Source organism: Vanessa cardui, chromosome 24, assembly GCF_905220365.1.
Source record: "Vanessa cardui chromosome 24, ilVanCard2.1, whole genome shotgun sequence".
Taxonomy (NCBI): domain Eukaryota; kingdom Metazoa; phylum Arthropoda; class Insecta; order Lepidoptera; family Nymphalidae; genus Vanessa; species Vanessa cardui.
Genome location: NC_061146.1, coordinates 7,557,014 through 7,574,531, shown reverse-complemented (window position 1 = coordinate 7,574,531; position 17,518 = coordinate 7,557,014). Strand labels below are relative to the sequence as shown.

General features: G+C 33.7%; 3 protein-coding genes across 4 annotated transcripts; all 3 read right to left on the bottom strand.

Annotated features, from left to right (window-relative positions):
- Nucleotides 1-2,761: 2,761 nt before the first annotated feature.
- On the bottom strand, nucleotides 2,762-7,014 carry LOC124540162. Its single transcript, XM_047117618.1, has 3 exons — nucleotides 6,840-7,014; nucleotides 5,946-6,092; nucleotides 2,762-4,101 (listed from the first exon to the last, which is right to left on the bottom strand). Exons 1-3 carry the CDS (start codon nucleotides 6,904-6,906, stop codon nucleotides 2,774-2,776), a joined length of 1,542 nt encoding a protein of 513 aa, XP_046973574.1. The 5' UTR covers nucleotides 6,907-7,014; the 3' UTR covers nucleotides 2,762-2,773.
- A 4,793-nt stretch (nucleotides 7,015-11,807) lies between these two features.
- LOC124540157 lies at nucleotides 11,808-15,688 on the bottom strand. 2 transcript variants are annotated; one of them, XM_047117609.1, is made up of 6 exons: nucleotides 15,498-15,688; nucleotides 13,541-15,426; nucleotides 13,132-13,212; nucleotides 12,916-13,055; nucleotides 12,701-12,834; nucleotides 11,808-12,167 (listed from the first exon to the last, which is right to left on the bottom strand). In XM_047117609.1, the coding sequence occupies exons 1-6, from the start codon at nucleotides 15,559-15,561 to the stop codon at nucleotides 11,926-11,928; spliced, it is 2,547 nt and encodes an 848-aa protein (XP_046973565.1). In that variant the 5' UTR covers nucleotides 15,562-15,688; the 3' UTR covers nucleotides 11,808-11,925. The 2 variants fall into 2 exon arrangements, with proteins under 2 accessions (XP_046973565.1, XP_046973566.1); XM_047117610.1 differs by lacking the exon at nucleotides 13,132-13,212.
- A 660-nt stretch (nucleotides 15,689-16,348) lies between these two features.
- On the bottom strand, nucleotides 16,349-17,467 carry LOC124540286. The gene is made up of 2 exons (XM_047117760.1): nucleotides 17,375-17,467; nucleotides 16,349-17,289 (listed from the first exon to the last, which is right to left on the bottom strand). The coding sequence occupies exons 1-2, from the start codon at nucleotides 17,436-17,438 to the stop codon at nucleotides 16,382-16,384; spliced, it is 972 nt and encodes a 323-aa protein (XP_046973716.1). The 5' UTR covers nucleotides 17,439-17,467; the 3' UTR covers nucleotides 16,349-16,381.
- Between the last annotated feature and the right edge of the window lie 51 nt (nucleotides 17,468-17,518).

The following is a 17,518-nucleotide window of genomic DNA, read 5'->3' as shown; positions in this document are numbered from 1 at the left end:
TTATTGGCTTGAAATTTGAAGCTTGGTCCAAATGAATGGAATGTCAATTTAAAAAGAATTCTTCGAAAAACTAAGCAGTATTTTCTTAGAAATTAAACTTATACTGTATCTAAAATGACTTTGCGTAATATAAATAAAATTAGAAGGCATTATATAGCACTGCTATTGTTAAAAATAAAATATTTGTAACAATTTAAAAAACAAAAACTTGACAGTATGCGTTTTGACAGATTATCGTCTGTCAGATTGAATGAAGGATTTCATTCATTCATTGAATCATAATGCTTTGATTAAAATTTCATGTTAAAGATAATTTACCGATTATGATTATGATTATTAATAGAAAAACTGAGATTTTAAATCCAGTAAATCTGGAAGAAGAAAATACTGAACTATGTCAGTCATTTTTAACATAAAGATTTATTCATTATTATTAGTAACATAATATTTTAACCAACCAATGTGGATATTTTTTTATGTGTCAATGGACAGGCGTATAGTACTACACAAATTAGATGTAGTATCGGAAAATGCAATGGAATGAAAATATAACCGATTTCTGCCAATTTACAGAACCAATAAAAATAGCTCTCAATCGCGCCATTCGACGCTATTCGTCGCTATAGATTCACGCGTCAGAGAAAACAAGTGCATGTAAATCGACGCGTCAAATTGACGAATATATTCGGTCGTATGATATTACAAGTTATTACGTTTGTGCACAGATCATATTCACGTAAGATATAAATATTGATAATTTGGGATGGCGTACTCAATTCGGATGTGATCGGTTTTTACGAATTTTGCCGATGCGACATCTAAGTTGTGTCGTACTATACTCCATCAATATAAGTTGCTTTTAGATTTAACTCTGTTAATACAACAAGGTAAACATGCTTACATACAAAGTATTCTAACCACAAGAGGAAAAATTTAAATATAAACATTTGACATCGCAATGATACGATATCATTGATCGAGGGCAGAGTTTCTTTTATTTATTTATATATTCAGTATGGATTCGTAAAAAAAGGCGATTGGAACGTTAACGAAATTGTTATTGGAACTTTGAAATTTGAATTAAAGTAGGTATAAAACTAGCTATAACGGATTTGAATCGCGTATATTAATTATTTTTATTTTTAACATCCCGACGTTTCGAGCACTTTACAGCGTTCGTGGTCACGGGTAGATTGTCTACCGAAACGTCGGGATAATAGCTAGTTTTATTTCAATGTGTAATCGCGAAAATTTAAGACAACATTAAAGTAGGTATTTAATAGTTAAGTAGAATGGTGTTGTATTATGATTAAAGGTAGTCAAGAATTGTCAGTGTTCAATATCGCTGAGGTAGTAAAAAATCGGAATATACTATTCAGATTGAATAAGGAGTTGAGATAAACGTGGACTCACATATTTATTATGTTAAGCACTACTAATAATTCTTGATTAATAGTATAAACTTAAGTTCCAATAACAACATAGACATTCAAAACGCTATTATTTCGCGAATCTTATATATTAATAGCCTAAGCCGATTTTTATTCCATGATAATGGGACGATAGCTACATTTAAAAAAAATATGGTCTCATTTTGAATAGTAAAAAATTACTGGCCGGTTAGAAAGCGATACAACGGTATTATAAGAAAAAAATCGTAAAACGTAAACAAAAAATAAAGTGACTTGTTATCAAAAGACACAAGTTTACACTGAACTAATACTATTTATCATTTTAGACCCATATGTGACTTGCATTATATAACGAAACCAATACAAGACCTGTCATAAAATTCTAATTTTGTTTTTGAATTAATACGAAGATTCGCGGGTGTCTAGTCCATAATTATTGCCACAGATTATTCAAGGTCTCGACCAATGTCAAATTCATTTCAATGACCTTGTGTCAATGTCAAAGTCATTGCAATGTCAAAGTTGTTGATATATTTTATTATCTGTGGTTAGAACAGGCTATGGTTAAATTTATCACAGATTAAGCTTATAAATCTGAACATATACAAGGATATAAACCATTTCGAATATTATGTTTTATTGTATTATTAAATAATGAACATTCGTTTTTTAGTGATATAAATTTTGATCACTAAAATGTATCACAATTATTGTATTTCATCTGTTTTTTTTTTTTTAAATATTTCATTGCTTCAGCACAAATGATACAAATTTTATTTTGTTTTAAATTATTTAAACTTTTAATTTTAAGATTTATTTCATAATTATTTTCTGATTAAATTCCAAAAAGACGTAATTGTTAAAAGAACTAAATTGTTGGAAATAAAATATTGCTTAATTAAAGTTGTTATTTATTTTAAATAAATATAATTCTTAGATTTGATTGCCTTTAAAATTATATATTACCTATATTCTTATCTATAATACTTGTTACCAATTTGCATTTTTAAATTACTTGTAAAAAAGTTAAAAAATGAAAAATGATAAAATTAACAATTTTATAGAATGTTAAAACGTTTTTTTTTTTAAATTAAATAAGAACTTATAATAAAAATAACTTCAGTCATATATAATTAATTACAATTAAATATTCTGATTGTATTTCCGTTATTTGTGGGGTATTAGTAGTGGTGGTCTCGACTCGTTTCAGGAATTTTGCATTCTAACCATAAAATGAACGAATGGCACATAAAATAATTTCAGAAAGTTAAAAATTTTATAATAATAAAGTATAGAAAGCATAACAAAACGATGTAAAGGAACCAAAAAGAAAGACATAGACTATATTGTATCGTATAATATTAAACATCTTCATTGGCACAATCATTAGTTGTACAAATTGCATTTCCATTTAACAAGCAGTAACATACATTACAATCCAATTTATACGAATGCCCAGCCGGGCATGGTTCGTTGTATGGCATCTGTGCTGGAACTATGTCAACTGGGAGGTTATCTATAGAACGCTTGGCACAAACTTTAGACGTACACATATACGTCTTACCATCTGACAAGCAACGGCACATGTTACAACTATTCCTATATTTGAACAACGGTTCACAGTAACCGTTTTGTGTGTCAACTGACCTTATCGCAGGTCTTTTCGTTCGATCATTCAGCACGAGATTTTGAACGCAATTCTCGCTTATTTGACACACCTGATGCTTTACATTATCCTCTACATAACAGTAACAGAGTTTGCAATCCAATTGATAGTATAATCCTTCAACGCAATCCTGCTTTTGGATCTCAATCGGACTTTTCTTGTCGCAGTTTCGAACTGTACAGTCGACAACTTTAGTGCCGCCCTTCAGCTTAACGCATTTGCACGTATTGCAATCCCTGTTGTACTGTGTACTGGATATGCAGTTTTGATCATCTGGCGGTGCGACTGCATTCCTCCATTTAACTCTCTCACTTATTTTGAATTGTGATTTTAATTTTACGTTACGAGGTTCGATGCATTTCTTTGCGGTGCAGAATAGATTCAGTTTTTTATCACAGTGGCAGTAGTTACAGCCTATGTTGAATAGTTCACCAGGTTTCTTTCCATTGCAGTAACTGTTACGATTCTTTCGAGCGATCGGCTGTTGATCTGTTAATGGTCTGTTAATTATCAAGTCACGGTTAGTGTCGTTCGGACAATTGTCACAAATGAGTTTGTTATTAGCAATACAGATGCAAGACATGCAGCCAAGTTTGTATTGTAATTCCGCATCACATTTTGCGTATACTTCTAAATCGCTAGTAGTTACATTCGGCTCCGCTATCAGCTGCGGACCATCTTTTACATCTAGAACTGGATAGTGTAAATCGTCACAATCTCTTTTCGTACATAAATTTGGATCTAACAAGCCCGTGTACGGACAGAAACAGGCATTGCAACCTACGAGATACAGTTTCTTCGGAGTGCATGGTTCAAAAGATGTTATTTTCGTTTTTCCTGTGATTTTAACAGAGTATAAGATAAGGAAGAGAGCTTTGCAGACATCATTAGGCCAGTTGCCGTCTTCGTCGCAAACACACAATACTTTCCCTCGCTGATAATGCACTCCTGGCGAACAGGATGTTCCATTGGAACGCCAAGCGCCTCGTCCTTCCATTCCTACATTTATGTCCCGAATGGCATCTGTAAATAATCCGTAACTTATACGATTTGACTTCAATAAATATTGACATTAACGTAAACGTTTCTGGCATCCAATGGTATGCCAACTAGTAATGTTAATGTATTCAACGGATCATTATAAAACATTGTCCTGGGTATAAAAAAAAAAAAAACAAGTGGAATACCGACTAATTTAGTATTCCCCTAAAGATGAGTCATTTGTTGTTTTTTTATCTTCTTATAAAATTTGGTTACGTATGCTACTTTTTTTTATGCTGGCAACTCATATAATTGTATGTACATGCTTTCTAAACAATTGATCAATGTTATTTTTTTTTGTATTCTCCAGCAATTGGGGATGTTTTTTTTTCTGTTGGAGTTCTATATTATTAAAACATGTAATAATATTGGAGTGTCTCTACAAGATCAAAATAGCAGTTTTTTACTAAATGCATATATATGCATGTATACACGGTACATGTACCAAAATAACATTTCTTCATGTCTGTTCAACTGGACCGATTTTGACGGGACTTTCACTGGTAGATAGTTTTTATTATTAAATTATATATCACGCTGAAATGTCTTAATAATGCTTAATACATAATTAAAAAGTTGTAGTAAAAACTGTGAACTGAACATTGATTAAATAATAGATATTAAATAACATAGATAATCATATTTTAAATAGTTTTGTTTAACGTGCTGTAACATCGAATTGGGACAACTTCCTGTAATTACATACAGACCATATAGTGTTGCATTATAAAGAAATAAATGAATATCTTGTTGGTTAAATTAAAACGCGAAAAGTCGAAGCCGCAGCTAGTAATAAATATGAATCAATCTATCAAAATAAACTTTATTCAAGTAGGCTTTTACAAGCACTTATGAATCGTCATTTTAAAATTAAGTAAAGCTACCACCGGTTCGGAAAGTAGACTCTACCGAGAAGAACCGGAAAGAAATTTTTTTTTTTATGTTATAGATGGCGGACGAGCATATGGGCCATCTGTTGGTAAGTTGTCACTATTACCCATAGACAATGACGCTGCAAGAAATATTAACTATTCCTTAAAACCATTAACCGGGAACTAAGATATTATGTCCCTTGTGCCTGTAGTTACACTGACTCGCTCACCCTTCAAACCGGAACACAACAATACTGCGTACAGTTGTTTGGCGGTAGAATATCTGATGAGTGGGTGGTACCTACCCAGACGGACTTGCACAAAGCCCTACCACCAAGTAAAGTAAGTCAGTAGTCACTCTTTTTTAATATTTAAAAAATTTAGTTTTAAAAATTCATGTTAGTTAAATACAATTATTTAAATAAATATATCCTGATTGGAAGTCAACAGGTATTAATTCCACACTTTTTTAACATCTATAAAATCTTGTATCGAATAATATGCCTTTTCTAGCAATGTATTTTTACAAACGATTTGAATAGGCTATTTGACAATGCGAAAAATAAATTGTGAATTATCGTAATCAGTGTATATTATGAGTTTAAAAATGGTTATTTACTAACGAAAGTGAAATAAAAATAATACTTAATTTATTCAAAAATCCATAAATAAAAATGCATTTTTTCAAACGTTCGTCACTTAACACAAAACGCTCCTGATTGGCCGGGCTTATGTCACTTTCTTGTTAACCTTGCTTTTCTACTATATGTACCACAGATTAAAATACAAGAAAGTGACGTCACAGACCCCATTGCAGCGCCATATTGTCCAAGTAACGTTTTTTCGCGCTCTTTATATATGAATTTTTCCTTAACTTCTACTAAATAATATAAAATGGATTTTAGAAACCAGTCAAATAGCCTATTTACGAAACGGCAAAGTTGAAATCGTCACCATTGAAGTGTCCAAACATGTCGATTTCGTTGCACACGCGAGCCTTGCACTGGTAGCGTTGTCTGGCATCGCACCAGCACCAGTTGCAGTCGTTCAGAACGACGGAATTTTTCTTACACTTTTCACTCCACAGTTTAATTTCGAGCGCTGAAAAAAAAAACAAGGGTTTCGTTTATGTATGATGTTTACCATGAAATGCCACACGTGTATGCATATATTTGACGTATCCAATATTTGTCATGCTTATCATCCTCGACATAAATTACCGTTTTTTTTCATGCATGTGTCTAATTTCATTGAAATTCTGCCACATGTGTATTCCAATAACCCGCATTGGAACAGCGTTGGGAATATGTTCTATAGGGCACTTTGTGCAAGAGCCCAGGGCCCCGCTATCCATAGGGCCCCCCCTCAGATCAAATAAATAAGTATAATATAAATATGTGATCGTTAATAAAAATAAATCAATAACCTTGTTTAACTAAAGTAGTTATCTATTCTAGCAAAATAGTGTTCTTTCAAAGTCATATGGGGCCCTAATACAGGGCCTCCAATAGGTTGACGGCTCTGGCTATTTATACAGTATGTTTGGTAGAGGATTCGACAAATCAAGTGGGCGTGACCCCATCCATTTTTTTAAAGATCTTTTTTGTTATTTTTTTTTTGGTTTTCACCGATATTTTACCTACCTAGTTACCTCCAAAATATTTTTAAAATCTGTTTTAGACTGGATGTTTTTACTATAGCTTAGTCTCTGATACATCTTTAGGCATCGAAAAGCAAAATTAGATAGAATCAGAGCTAACTAACCGATGTAGCGGTCATCAAGTAAAAAAATCACATCAAAGTTCAATTTTGACAAACATGTATAAAATTCCATAAAAAATTACTTACGTTTTTGATGAGAGTACGTTAGAACATCTGTTAGCTGGAATAGTAGAAATATTAATAAGACATACATTTCAATTGTTCAACTTTTCGGCTACAAATAGTCTCTTCATACAAACGCTGTCATAATCAGAAACAAGTTTAAGCAATTGTCACAAGTCAGATCGTTAACTTAACATCAAACTATTTTGTAATACAGTATGAAATTACCTTTAATAATTATCAAAGATCGTATTAATTGATTTCAACGAACAACAAGATCCAATCAAACCTTGTAAAATCAATAAAAAGCCAACAATAATTAAATTTATGTCAATACTTAAAATTTAATTGTTTCAAGTTAAATTACTTCCAAGATAAAAAAATGTCTCTTCCAATAGCAATCCGTTGCTGTTATTTTATTTTTTAATGGTATAGGTTGGCGGACGATCATATAGGCCACCTGATGGTAAGTGGTCACCATCACCCATAGACAATGACGCTGTAAGAAATATTAACATAACATCGTTCATGTGCCACCAACTTTGGGAACTAAGATGTTATGTCCCTTGTGCCTGTAGTTACACTGGGTCACTCACCCTTCGAACCGGAACACAACAATACTGAGTACTGTTATTTGGCGGTAGCAAACTGGTGAGTGAGTGGTACCTACCCAGACGGGCTTGCACAAAGTCCTGCCACCGATAAAACACTATATACTAACAGTGCATATTTATTTGGATTTCTCGTTATCTCTGTCCCTATATCCCTTTGTAAGCTTAAACCTTTAAAACTACACAAGAGATTTTGATGCGGATAGAGTGATTCGCGAGGAAGGTTTTTGTGCGTAATTCGTGGACAACATAATAAAGAAACACTGCTAATTTTAGCTTTAATTGAGTCGAGATGGCCCAGTGGTTAGAACGCGTGCATCTTAACAGATGATTGCGGGTTCGAACCCAGGCAAGCACCGCTGATTCATGCGCTTAATTTGTCTTTATAATTCATCTCGTGCTCAGCGGTGAAGGAAAACATCGTAAGGAAACCTGCATGTGACAAGTTTCAGAGAAATTCTGCCACATGTGTATTCCACCAACATATGGTGGAATATGTTCCAAAACCCTCTCCTCAAAGGGAGAGGAGGCCTTTAGCCCAGCAGTGGGAATTTACAGGCTGCTGTTGTTGTTGTTGTTGTAATATGATGTCGTTAATAAACAAATTCTGTAGCATATTTAGTATTGCACCGTGAAGCCGGGGCCGGTCGCTAGTTAAATGTAATTTTAATTGCTCTTTGTAATTAAAAGTATTAATGCAAGTCTTAAAATGGATTTAATCATGGAAAAGGTTCCATAGAAGCGTTGTTTGTTTTAATAAATGTAAAAAGCTGATCATTTTAAAATGGACTTAGATTAAACGACCACGATGAGAAAATCAAAATATGTACATTACTAGTAGCCGCCCGCGGCTTCGCACGCGAGTTATAGAATCTCACGTGTAAAAGGATCTAAGCTTATCTCATATTAAAATAATCTATTTTGTTTCTGAAATATTTTATTATTCACAATTATATTAAAAAAAGTGTTAAGAGTCCTCATCTTTATTCCGTTGCCATAGTTACATAATTAAAGTAATTATGTGACTATGGCCAGTTATAACTTATGGATTTAAAACGTATATATTCCATTGTATTAAATAAATACTTCATAATATAATATCTTGTCTAATTAACCTTACAAGTGTTACCCTCTGTTGTTTCTTGTAGTTCAAGTTTGGTTCATATCAAACTTCATCAAATTCGGTTCAAAGGTTTGGTCGTGAAAGAGCGACAGACAGAGTTACTTTCAAATTTATAATATATGTACATATATTATATATATTCAGAGTCGAGATGGCCCAGTGGTTAGAACGCGTGAATCTTAACCGATGATTGCGGGTTCAAACCCAGGCAAGCACCGCTGATTCATGTGCTTAATTTGTCTTATTAATTCATCTCGTGCTCAGCGGTGAAGGAAAACATCGTGAGGAAACCTGCATGTGACAAATTTCATAGAAATTCTGCCACATGTGTATTCCACCAACCCGCATTGGAACAGCGTGGTGGAATATGTTCCAAACCTTCTCCTCAAAGGGAGAGGAGGCCTTTAGCCCAGCAGTGGGAATTTACAGGCTGTTGTTGTATGTACATATATAAGCAACTGTCTCGTCGCTTTAACGGCTAGCGGCTAATTCATCCTTTTCATCGTTATTGTTTAATTTGCTTCCTATAAAGTTGACACTAAAATTATCAATTCAGATATTCATAAAAATCAAGATCTTTTTTATCACTTTTAATTCGACTACCTAGAGCAGAAATATTTTCACTCACTTGAAATGTCTTAACCAATACGCATAGCATTTAGCAACCGGATTGCTATCATTAAAAAATATATTTTTCTTTGAAATTTAATTAACTTTTACAGATGTTAATATTGCTCATCTAGATGATTTGAATATTCTTAAGCAAACTTCTACTGAAACGCAATTTTTGTAACCATGTTAACACGTTAACACTTTTACTTGGTGGCTTTTTGCAAGCCCGTCTGGATAGGTACCACCCACTCAGTTATTCTGAAAAGTGGAAGATGGCGTGTATAAAACCAATTTATAAAACTGGCACAAAAGATTCCCCGCAAAACTACCGTCCAATTTCCTTGCTATCCGCTTTCTCAAAACTACCTGATAAGGTGGTTAGTAAAAGGTTGAATACTTTCATTGAGGCTAACAACTTGATCTCCCCCAGACAATTTGGTTTTAGAAAAGGAAAGTCTACAGAAGACGCGGTAAATTTGCTTACATCTACAGTGGCATCTTACGTGGATGATAATAAGCCCAGTATTGCTGTATTCTTGGATCTGTCCAAGGCTTTTGACACCGTCTCGATACCAATACTTTTAGGAAAGCTGGAATCCCAATTCGGTATACGGGGTGTAGTACTAGATTGGTTTAGAAGTTACCTTACGGATAGGAAACACTGCACTAGAGTCGGTTGTTACGACAGTGACCAGGTAACAGTCAATTTTGGCGTACCCCAAGGTAGCATTCTTGGACCTACGCTTTTTATCATGTACATGAATGACATACACGCCAACATAGACGGTGAAATAATCTGTTATGCAGATGACACAGTTATTATATATAAAGGATCCACTTGGTCAGAGGTATTTGAAAAAGCTGAGGTAGGTATACGACACGTATCTACATGGTTTTCTCACAATCTCCTTACGCTTAATAAATCGAAAACAAATTACATCTGTTTCCATAAATCAGCGATTTCTGCACCTAATCCAACTTTAAAATTAAAACTTCACACCTGTGTACGCAGTGACAAATGCAAATGTGTTGCACTGACCAAAATAGATGCAGCTAAATATCTCGGAATTCTTATAGATCAAAATTTGAACTTTAAAGCTCACATCAAATCTCTTTCTGGTCGCGTCCGCAAAGTCATAAATATTATGAAAATACTTCGACAGTCAGCATCATTAGGCACTTTGCGGCCCGTATATTTTGCTCTCTGTCAGTCACTGATTGCCTATTGCATCAGTTCCTGGGGAAGCGCTTGTAAAACGCATTTAATTCACCTCGAACGAACCCAAAGATCAGTGCTCAAAACGATGTTGAATAAACCCTTTGACTATTCAACAACCAAGCTTTATCAGGAAAGCGAAGTTCTAACTGTACGCCAACTATATATATTAAAAATCGCACTTAAAGTTCATCACTCAACTATATCTTCAAAAGACTACAAAATTTTACTCAAACGTCGGGACTATAGGCTCCCTCTGCCCAATATTAAAACATCTTTTGCTAGACGCTTCAGTCCTTTCATTGAGTCCTTTATTTACAATAAAGTAGCCAACGCTTGTGATATTAAACATTGCTCCGTTAAACAAGCCAAAACAAAAATTATTTCTTGGCTCTCCTCATTGACCTACGATACCACCGAAAGACTTTTCTTGCACTTAGTATAGTACCTATTCATTAACATAAGACCATCTGTAAGTTAATCGTACTTAAATTATGCAATGTATGTTAAACAATTATTTAATTTAAATTCTAAGTCGAGCGACAACAATAAACATGTACTGTAAAACTATCAATAGGTACCCACGACACAGGAATACCTAGTGTGGGTACCACCGGACATTTCATTGTATAATGTTGTTTTTTGTTAATAAACATTTTTTCATTTTCATTTCATTTTCATTCGACCGCCACATAACAGTACTCAGTATTGTTGTGTTCCGGTTTGAAGGGTGAGTGAGCCAGTGTAACTACAGGCACAAGGGACATAACATCTTAGTTCCCAAGGTTGGTGGCACATTGGCGATGAAAGGAATAGTTAATATTTCTTACAGCGTCATTGTCTATGGGTGATGGTGACCACCTACCATCAGGTGGCTCATATGCTCGTCCGCCAATCTATAACATTAAAAAAAAGTAGCCATTAAGGCTACGTGTTAACATAGTTAAGAATACATATTCTGTAAAATGAGAGATTCTAAGATATTACTCATAGTTAAACTTTTATAAAAGATTATCATAAAAGGAATATTATACAGCGATGAACATGTACGTAATCAAAGGCCACTAATAATTATTGCCAAGGCAATAAACTCAAATCGTTTTTTTATCTCTACATCGAATAAGACGAGTTTCAATGCGCTTAGATCATTAAAGCAACGCAACGGATTTTAATATGGTATTCATTTCATGAATATTATAGGAGAAAAAAGCCCAGAAATACAACTTTCCTTGCTGGCATAAAACCAAAAAATAATCTTTTAGTATTTTTTCTTCAATCTAAAAGTTGTATGTTCTTTTTCTACCTTTTTAGAGGTTCTACATCGAAATGTAATAAAATTTCATATAAGGGGGCGGTTCTTTAATTATCAAGCCTAGGCATGAATTACTTTCAAATTACATAAATATAATAATAATAACTTGCATTCCCATCACGCTTTTATTAATAATTTCAGTATAAATAATTATCTTACACCAAGCTTATATTAATCAGTAAACACAATATAACGTTTACGTTCAAGATTTGATTAAATCCTATATTAAGGATTATTCAATTTTCAACTTTATTCCCATTCAAGAAGGTCGGTTTTGCTTTAACACATTTCTCATCGTCGTTTTTATAGCAATGTTCTTCTATAATTACTTCATTTTCGCATTCGCAAACATAACACTCGTCCGTTATTTTTCCTGTTTTATGACATTTATGTAGGGTATGCTTTAGATGTTTTATTTTTAGTGTTAGTTGACTTTCTTCTATTCTAAAATTTTCGACTTCAGATGTGACATTTGTAGCTGCAATTTACAATCATCATCATTACAAAAAAGAGTAACTTGCCGGTTGTTTCCTACTTTCCGAATCGGTGGTAGCTTCACCTAATATGTGCCTAAGCTGTTAAATGACGATTCAAAAGTTCTTGTAAAAGATAACTCGAATAAAGTACATTTTGATTTTTGACATAGTTTTAAAATAAGCCCCTCATCGATGTCTGTCCCTATGTATGCTTAGATCTTTAAAACTACGCAACGAATTTTGATGCGGTTGTTTTAATAGATTGAGTGATTCGAGAGGAAGGTTTTTGTACAATACTGGGATAATAAAATAAAGGAACACTGATAATTTTAAAAATTTCTAACATGATGTCTTAAATAAAGTTTCTGTAGTATATTTAGTATCAGTATTGCACCCTTTTGAAGACGGATGGGTCGATAGTATTTGATTATTTGTATGTATAGATAGACTGGCACAGTATTAGTATCTATCAAGACTATCTTCGAAGTTAGATAAGTTAACTTTTAAATATAATATAAAGGGTGTACTGGTTTACCATTTTTAAGATTTCTTCGACCCATGGACAGGTAATTGAACCCAGGGAAAGCCTCCTCACAGAAGAAAGATTTGGGCAGCGGACGACAGAAATTGTTAATGTTGCCAACATAAGGGCAGATGCACTGCATACACCTATTTATAACATTAAAATACACAGTCAATATAATATTTACATATTTAAATATGGATAATACATAACAAAAAATAACTTACCTGATTATGTACATTGAACCAGGCGTGCATTCTGTCCTTTCGGCGCTATGCGAAATATTGTATGTGAAGCAATCTTCGTCTTCGTGAATTTCTCTACGGACTCTGATTCCAGCTGTTTGGGATATTCTGTGACTACTACCCTAATTACCAAACAACACAGAACATTAATTAAAACATATAAGTATATATTTCCTTCCTTAAAGGCCGGCAACGCACCTGCAAGCCCCCTGGTGTTGCAGATGTCCATGAGCGGTGGCAGTCACTTTCCATCAGGTGAGCCTCCTGCTCGTTTGCCACCTATCACATAAAAAAAAAGTAAGATACAAGAAACTAGCGACCCACGCCGGCTTCGCACGGGTGCAACACTCATACTAAATATACTACAGAATTTGTTTATTTACGACAACACATTACAAAGTTCTAAAATTATCAGTGGTTCTTTACTATATAATATTTTGTATATGAACACATGGACACATGTATTATATACAAAAACCTTCCACCACTCTATCTATTAAAAAAACCACATCAAAATCCGTTGCGTAGTTTTAAAGATTTAAGCTTACAAAGGGGCATATGCACAGAGAAAGAGACTTTGTTTTATATGTAGTGAGTAATACTTTACCCAGTGTCTCACGGGTTTCATAACGGCATCCAAAGACACATTTCCTTCATCGCTTTTCTCATCACAGAGTAAAGGCTCACAAGTTGCGTAAATCTTCAAACCTAAATCTGGACATACACAAAAATCGCATCCGATTGCAAATTCCTCGCCCGGAAAACACAAATCCAATTTCCTTGTTATTTGTTCACGAACTTGGTTTTTCAATAAGCTAGGCGATAGTTCGATGGTATTCCATGGTAGTGTACCACATGTGCTATTGGTGCATACCTTGTCAGCTTTATTTCCATTACGTGGACACACACACACCTTACATTCATCACTGAATAGTTGACCTGGCACGCAGTTGTTGCTCCTCAGGAAACTCTTTTCACATTTGTTACTTGTGCATTTATCGACATTTTTAAGTCCATCGTGCGGACAGTAGCACACGTTACAGTCGACCTCGTAATACGTAAGAGGTTCACATGTAAACTTGTCATCTATATATTCGAAGTTGTCAAAACAAATGTTCTTCGTGCAGGCCCTGTCAGCTAATCTGCCACTTTCGGTACAAATACAAAAATTGCACTTAACTTTCGAAATAGATCCTGGTACGCAGGTCTCGTTCGGTTGTTCAACGGAATTTCGGAATTGCTGCAATTTATGTGACTCTTGTATCTTCTTTTTTGCTTCACAGTCATCGTATGTACACCATTTGGGATCGATCTTACCGTTCTTGAAACAGTAACACGTGTTGCAATCGAAATTTACAAATGTATTTGGTTCACAGTTCAAATCATCTGAATGTTTTATGCGTGATATATTATTACTTTCAATGAGAGAAATGCACAGTTTATTCTTATCATCTTTGTTATTCTCTGGACATATACAGTAACTTCCATTCTTGTAATATATTTGATTTGTCTTACAAGTATCATTTGCTCCTATATATACCTTGCTCTTATCTGAATGATCAAGAAGCTTATCTTTCAAAACTTTTTCCAAAATATTTAATTTACTTTGAGATGAGCAATTTCTGGTACAGTATGTCGCATTAGTCAGTCCGTTATTAAAACAAAAACATTCCATACACATTGGAACTAGTTCTCCGGTAATGCAGGATTCCCTCTGCACGTTATATTGGAAGGCAGACGTTATAGAGCAATCCAGTTCTAGGCAGGAATTTTCATTAACAGTTCCATTTAAACAGTCGCAGTAAAGGCACTTTGGTGCCGTAAAAGTATACGGAATACATTGATTCGAACCGCTTCTCAGAAGGTTCAAACGTTTTGAATTATTGCAGTTAACATTTGTACAAACTTTCATATTTGGTACACCGTTGTTTGGACATCGGCATACATTGCAATCGTTTCTATAAATTGTACCAGCGATACACTTATTTTGTAGAGCATGAAATTGACATTTCTCTAAGCATTTCTCAGCTACGAAATCTCCATTTTCAGAACAAAGACATTGCACACATGGGAATAAGTACATGACGCTTGGTATACATTTCATTTTGGTTACTGTTGCGATGTCCACAGTCTGTGAGTTTACCTTACATGATTTGTCAATAGTGCATTTAGCATCAGACGATATGCCTGATGCTGAACATATACAAAGACTACAATTGACATAGTATGATTGAAAAGGCGTGCATCTTTGACTGTATTCAGATAGACTTTGACTTAAAGATTTTGTTGTGTTATAACAATATGCGCTGGTGCACTGAAGTTCGCTGTTGTTCTTACAAATGCATTGTTTACAACCTTGCCAGATAATTTGACCGGATTCACATGACTGCCTCCTGGGTAACGTTTTGCAATTATCGTCAGTCCACCTGCCTTGATGGTTGCAGAAGCAAACACGACCGTTCAGTGCAAAATACGTATTCGGCACGCAAACACCTTAAAGAAAAATATATTGAGAAAATGTTACCATCAAAATATAATACGAGGTCAACGGAAATTCAACTTACTTTGAAAGTTTAATTTATTTGGAAGATGTGATAATGAAACTAGAAATAGCACACCATGGAACATATTCTAATATTTAATAGAAAAACATATTTTGAATGTGAACCTGGATGTATAAAATTAATTTCACGCTCAAAATGTACTGAGAATTGACTTGTTGATTAATAAAAGGCATTATTGAAAAGACGTTTTCAATTAAATTCGCAATCTGCAATAAAATATTTTAAGCACTTTTTTTGGATTAGTAACATTAAATTAAAAAAAACTTGTTTCATATTTAAGATCAGTCAATAATTAAAAAAATGTGATACGTAATGTTTTAGCCAAAGTATTGATGAGACAAAATATCATGACAAATTAAAAATAAAGTTCGTGAAATACCTTATCTAATTGTGAATTTAACAAAACTGTAATATCGTATGTAAATCATTTCAATAGAGTAAGTATCAAATTTTATCCATTCACAACTTGATTTACACAGTTTTTTACATATTTATGAAAATTATTTAAAGAATTACGCCCAGACCTAAGTAACTAACGCTCATTTATTCGATGAAAGGTTATAACTAGGGGAGTGTTACTTGAGAAATACGTTTCCTAAATCATAAACATCACTAGTCCAAGTATATCTATGCTTATTGAAGGATTGTCTGAAGTGTGACAAGAGAAATCAATAATAGTATTATAAATGTGAAAGTGACTCTGTCTGTCTGTCGCTTTTTCACGACCAAATCGCTGAACCGAATTTGGTCAAATTTGGTATGAAGCAAACTTGAACTCCAAAAAGGGCATAAGTTACTTTTCTGCCTGATACAACCAATACCCTAAAACGAGCAAAGCCGCGGGCGGCTAAGAACTAATGCAGAGTAAAAAGTTATTATAACATTTATTGACATTTTTTTTCTGTACATAGCAATTTACCATTTGTTAAACAAAAGCACGTATTGCATTTAACTTTGATAGTCGTTCCTGGTTTACAATTATTTCCCCAATTGAGAGATACCATTGATTTTCGTAAAACTAAATTCAACAAATTTTCGAATACATTCGGAAGTTTGAAACTCAAGACTTTATTTTTGTTTAGATCCTCATCCTCCTTAGACTGGCTGTCTGCATCGGTTAATGTTACCTTTCTGACTTCATGTTTATTCATATTTGACTTTTCTGATTCAGACAAATCAATTTTACTTTTGGATCGTTTACTTTTAGCTTTCTTGCTTGTAATTTGGTTATGTTTGGTAGTATATTCTTCAGCAGTCTCTGATTCGTTATCATCTGATTCAGCGCTGGATTTATTATCTTGCTTGTGATCATTGCTTTCTTTTTGTTCCCCATATCTTAGAGGTTTGTTACCATCTTTTAGTTCTTTCATATCTGACATAATATCACCACACTGACTTAATTCATACTTACCGAGATTCACTTTCGAACCTTTATTTTTATTATTGCATATTAGTCTATGTTCATTGATGCAATAGCAGATTCGGCAAGGGGCAAAGGAGTACCATTTATTTGGATCACATCGAGTATCTAAAGAGTTCGATCGTCTAGATTTTTCCGTAGCTTTGCATTTGTGCTTCGTACATTGCTCTTTATCAATCTTGCCGTTTACGTCACACCGACATACATTGCATTCAATGAATACAAGTTTTCCAGGTTCACAATTTGTATCGTTACTTTTTAATATTTGAGAATGTAAACGACACTGATTATTCGGCCATTCTCCATTTTCGTTACAAATGCAAGTAATATTTTCTGATTTGTATATCTCATTTGGTTTACATGCCGTTGATTCTAATGGATAAAAAAAAAAACACTTCTTTTATAAACATATATGTATATGTTATATAAATTATTAAATTATTAATGATATACTTACCAGCATTAATAGTATTTAAATTACATATATGCAAAATAGTTATTAACAAGTATAAACCTACCATCTTGTTTTATAACTAATGTATAGTTCTTGTGGTAAAGGAAACAAGCGTATGGTTCAGTAGATTTAATATCGATCGCGTTA

Bases quoted from the DNA above. Each gene is read 5' to 3' on its own strand.
- LOC124540162 (XM_047117618.1), bottom strand. From the start codon at position 6,906: ATGTATGTCTTATTAATATTTCTACTATTCCAGCTAACAGATGTTCTA. The intron at 6,093-6,839 runs GTAAGTAATTTT...TTTTTTTTTCAG, and splicing joins AACGTACTCTCATCAAAAAC to CGCTCGAAATTAAACTGTGG. The intron at 4,102-5,945 runs GTGACGATTTCA...GATTATTTACAG, and splicing joins CATGTTTGGACACTTCAATG to ATGCCATTCGGGACATAAAT.
- LOC124540157 (XM_047117609.1), bottom strand. From the start codon at position 15,561: ATGTTCCATGGTGTGCTATTTCTAGTTTCATTATCACATCTTCCAAAT. The intron at 15,427-15,497 runs GTAAGTTGAATT...TTTTTCTTTAAG, and splicing joins AAATAAATTAAACTTTCAAA to GTGTTTGCGTGCCGAATACG. The intron at 12,168-12,700 runs GTAAACCAGTAC...TGTAAATTGCAG, and splicing joins TCGAAGAAATCTTAAAAATG to CTACAAATGTCACATCTGAA.
- LOC124540286 (XM_047117760.1), bottom strand. From the start codon at position 17,438: ATGGTAGGTTTATACTTGTTAATAACTATTTTGCATATATGTAATTTA. The intron at 17,290-17,374 runs GTAAGTATATCA...TTTATCCATTAG, and splicing joins TTTAAATACTATTAATGCTG to AATCAACGGCATGTAAACCA.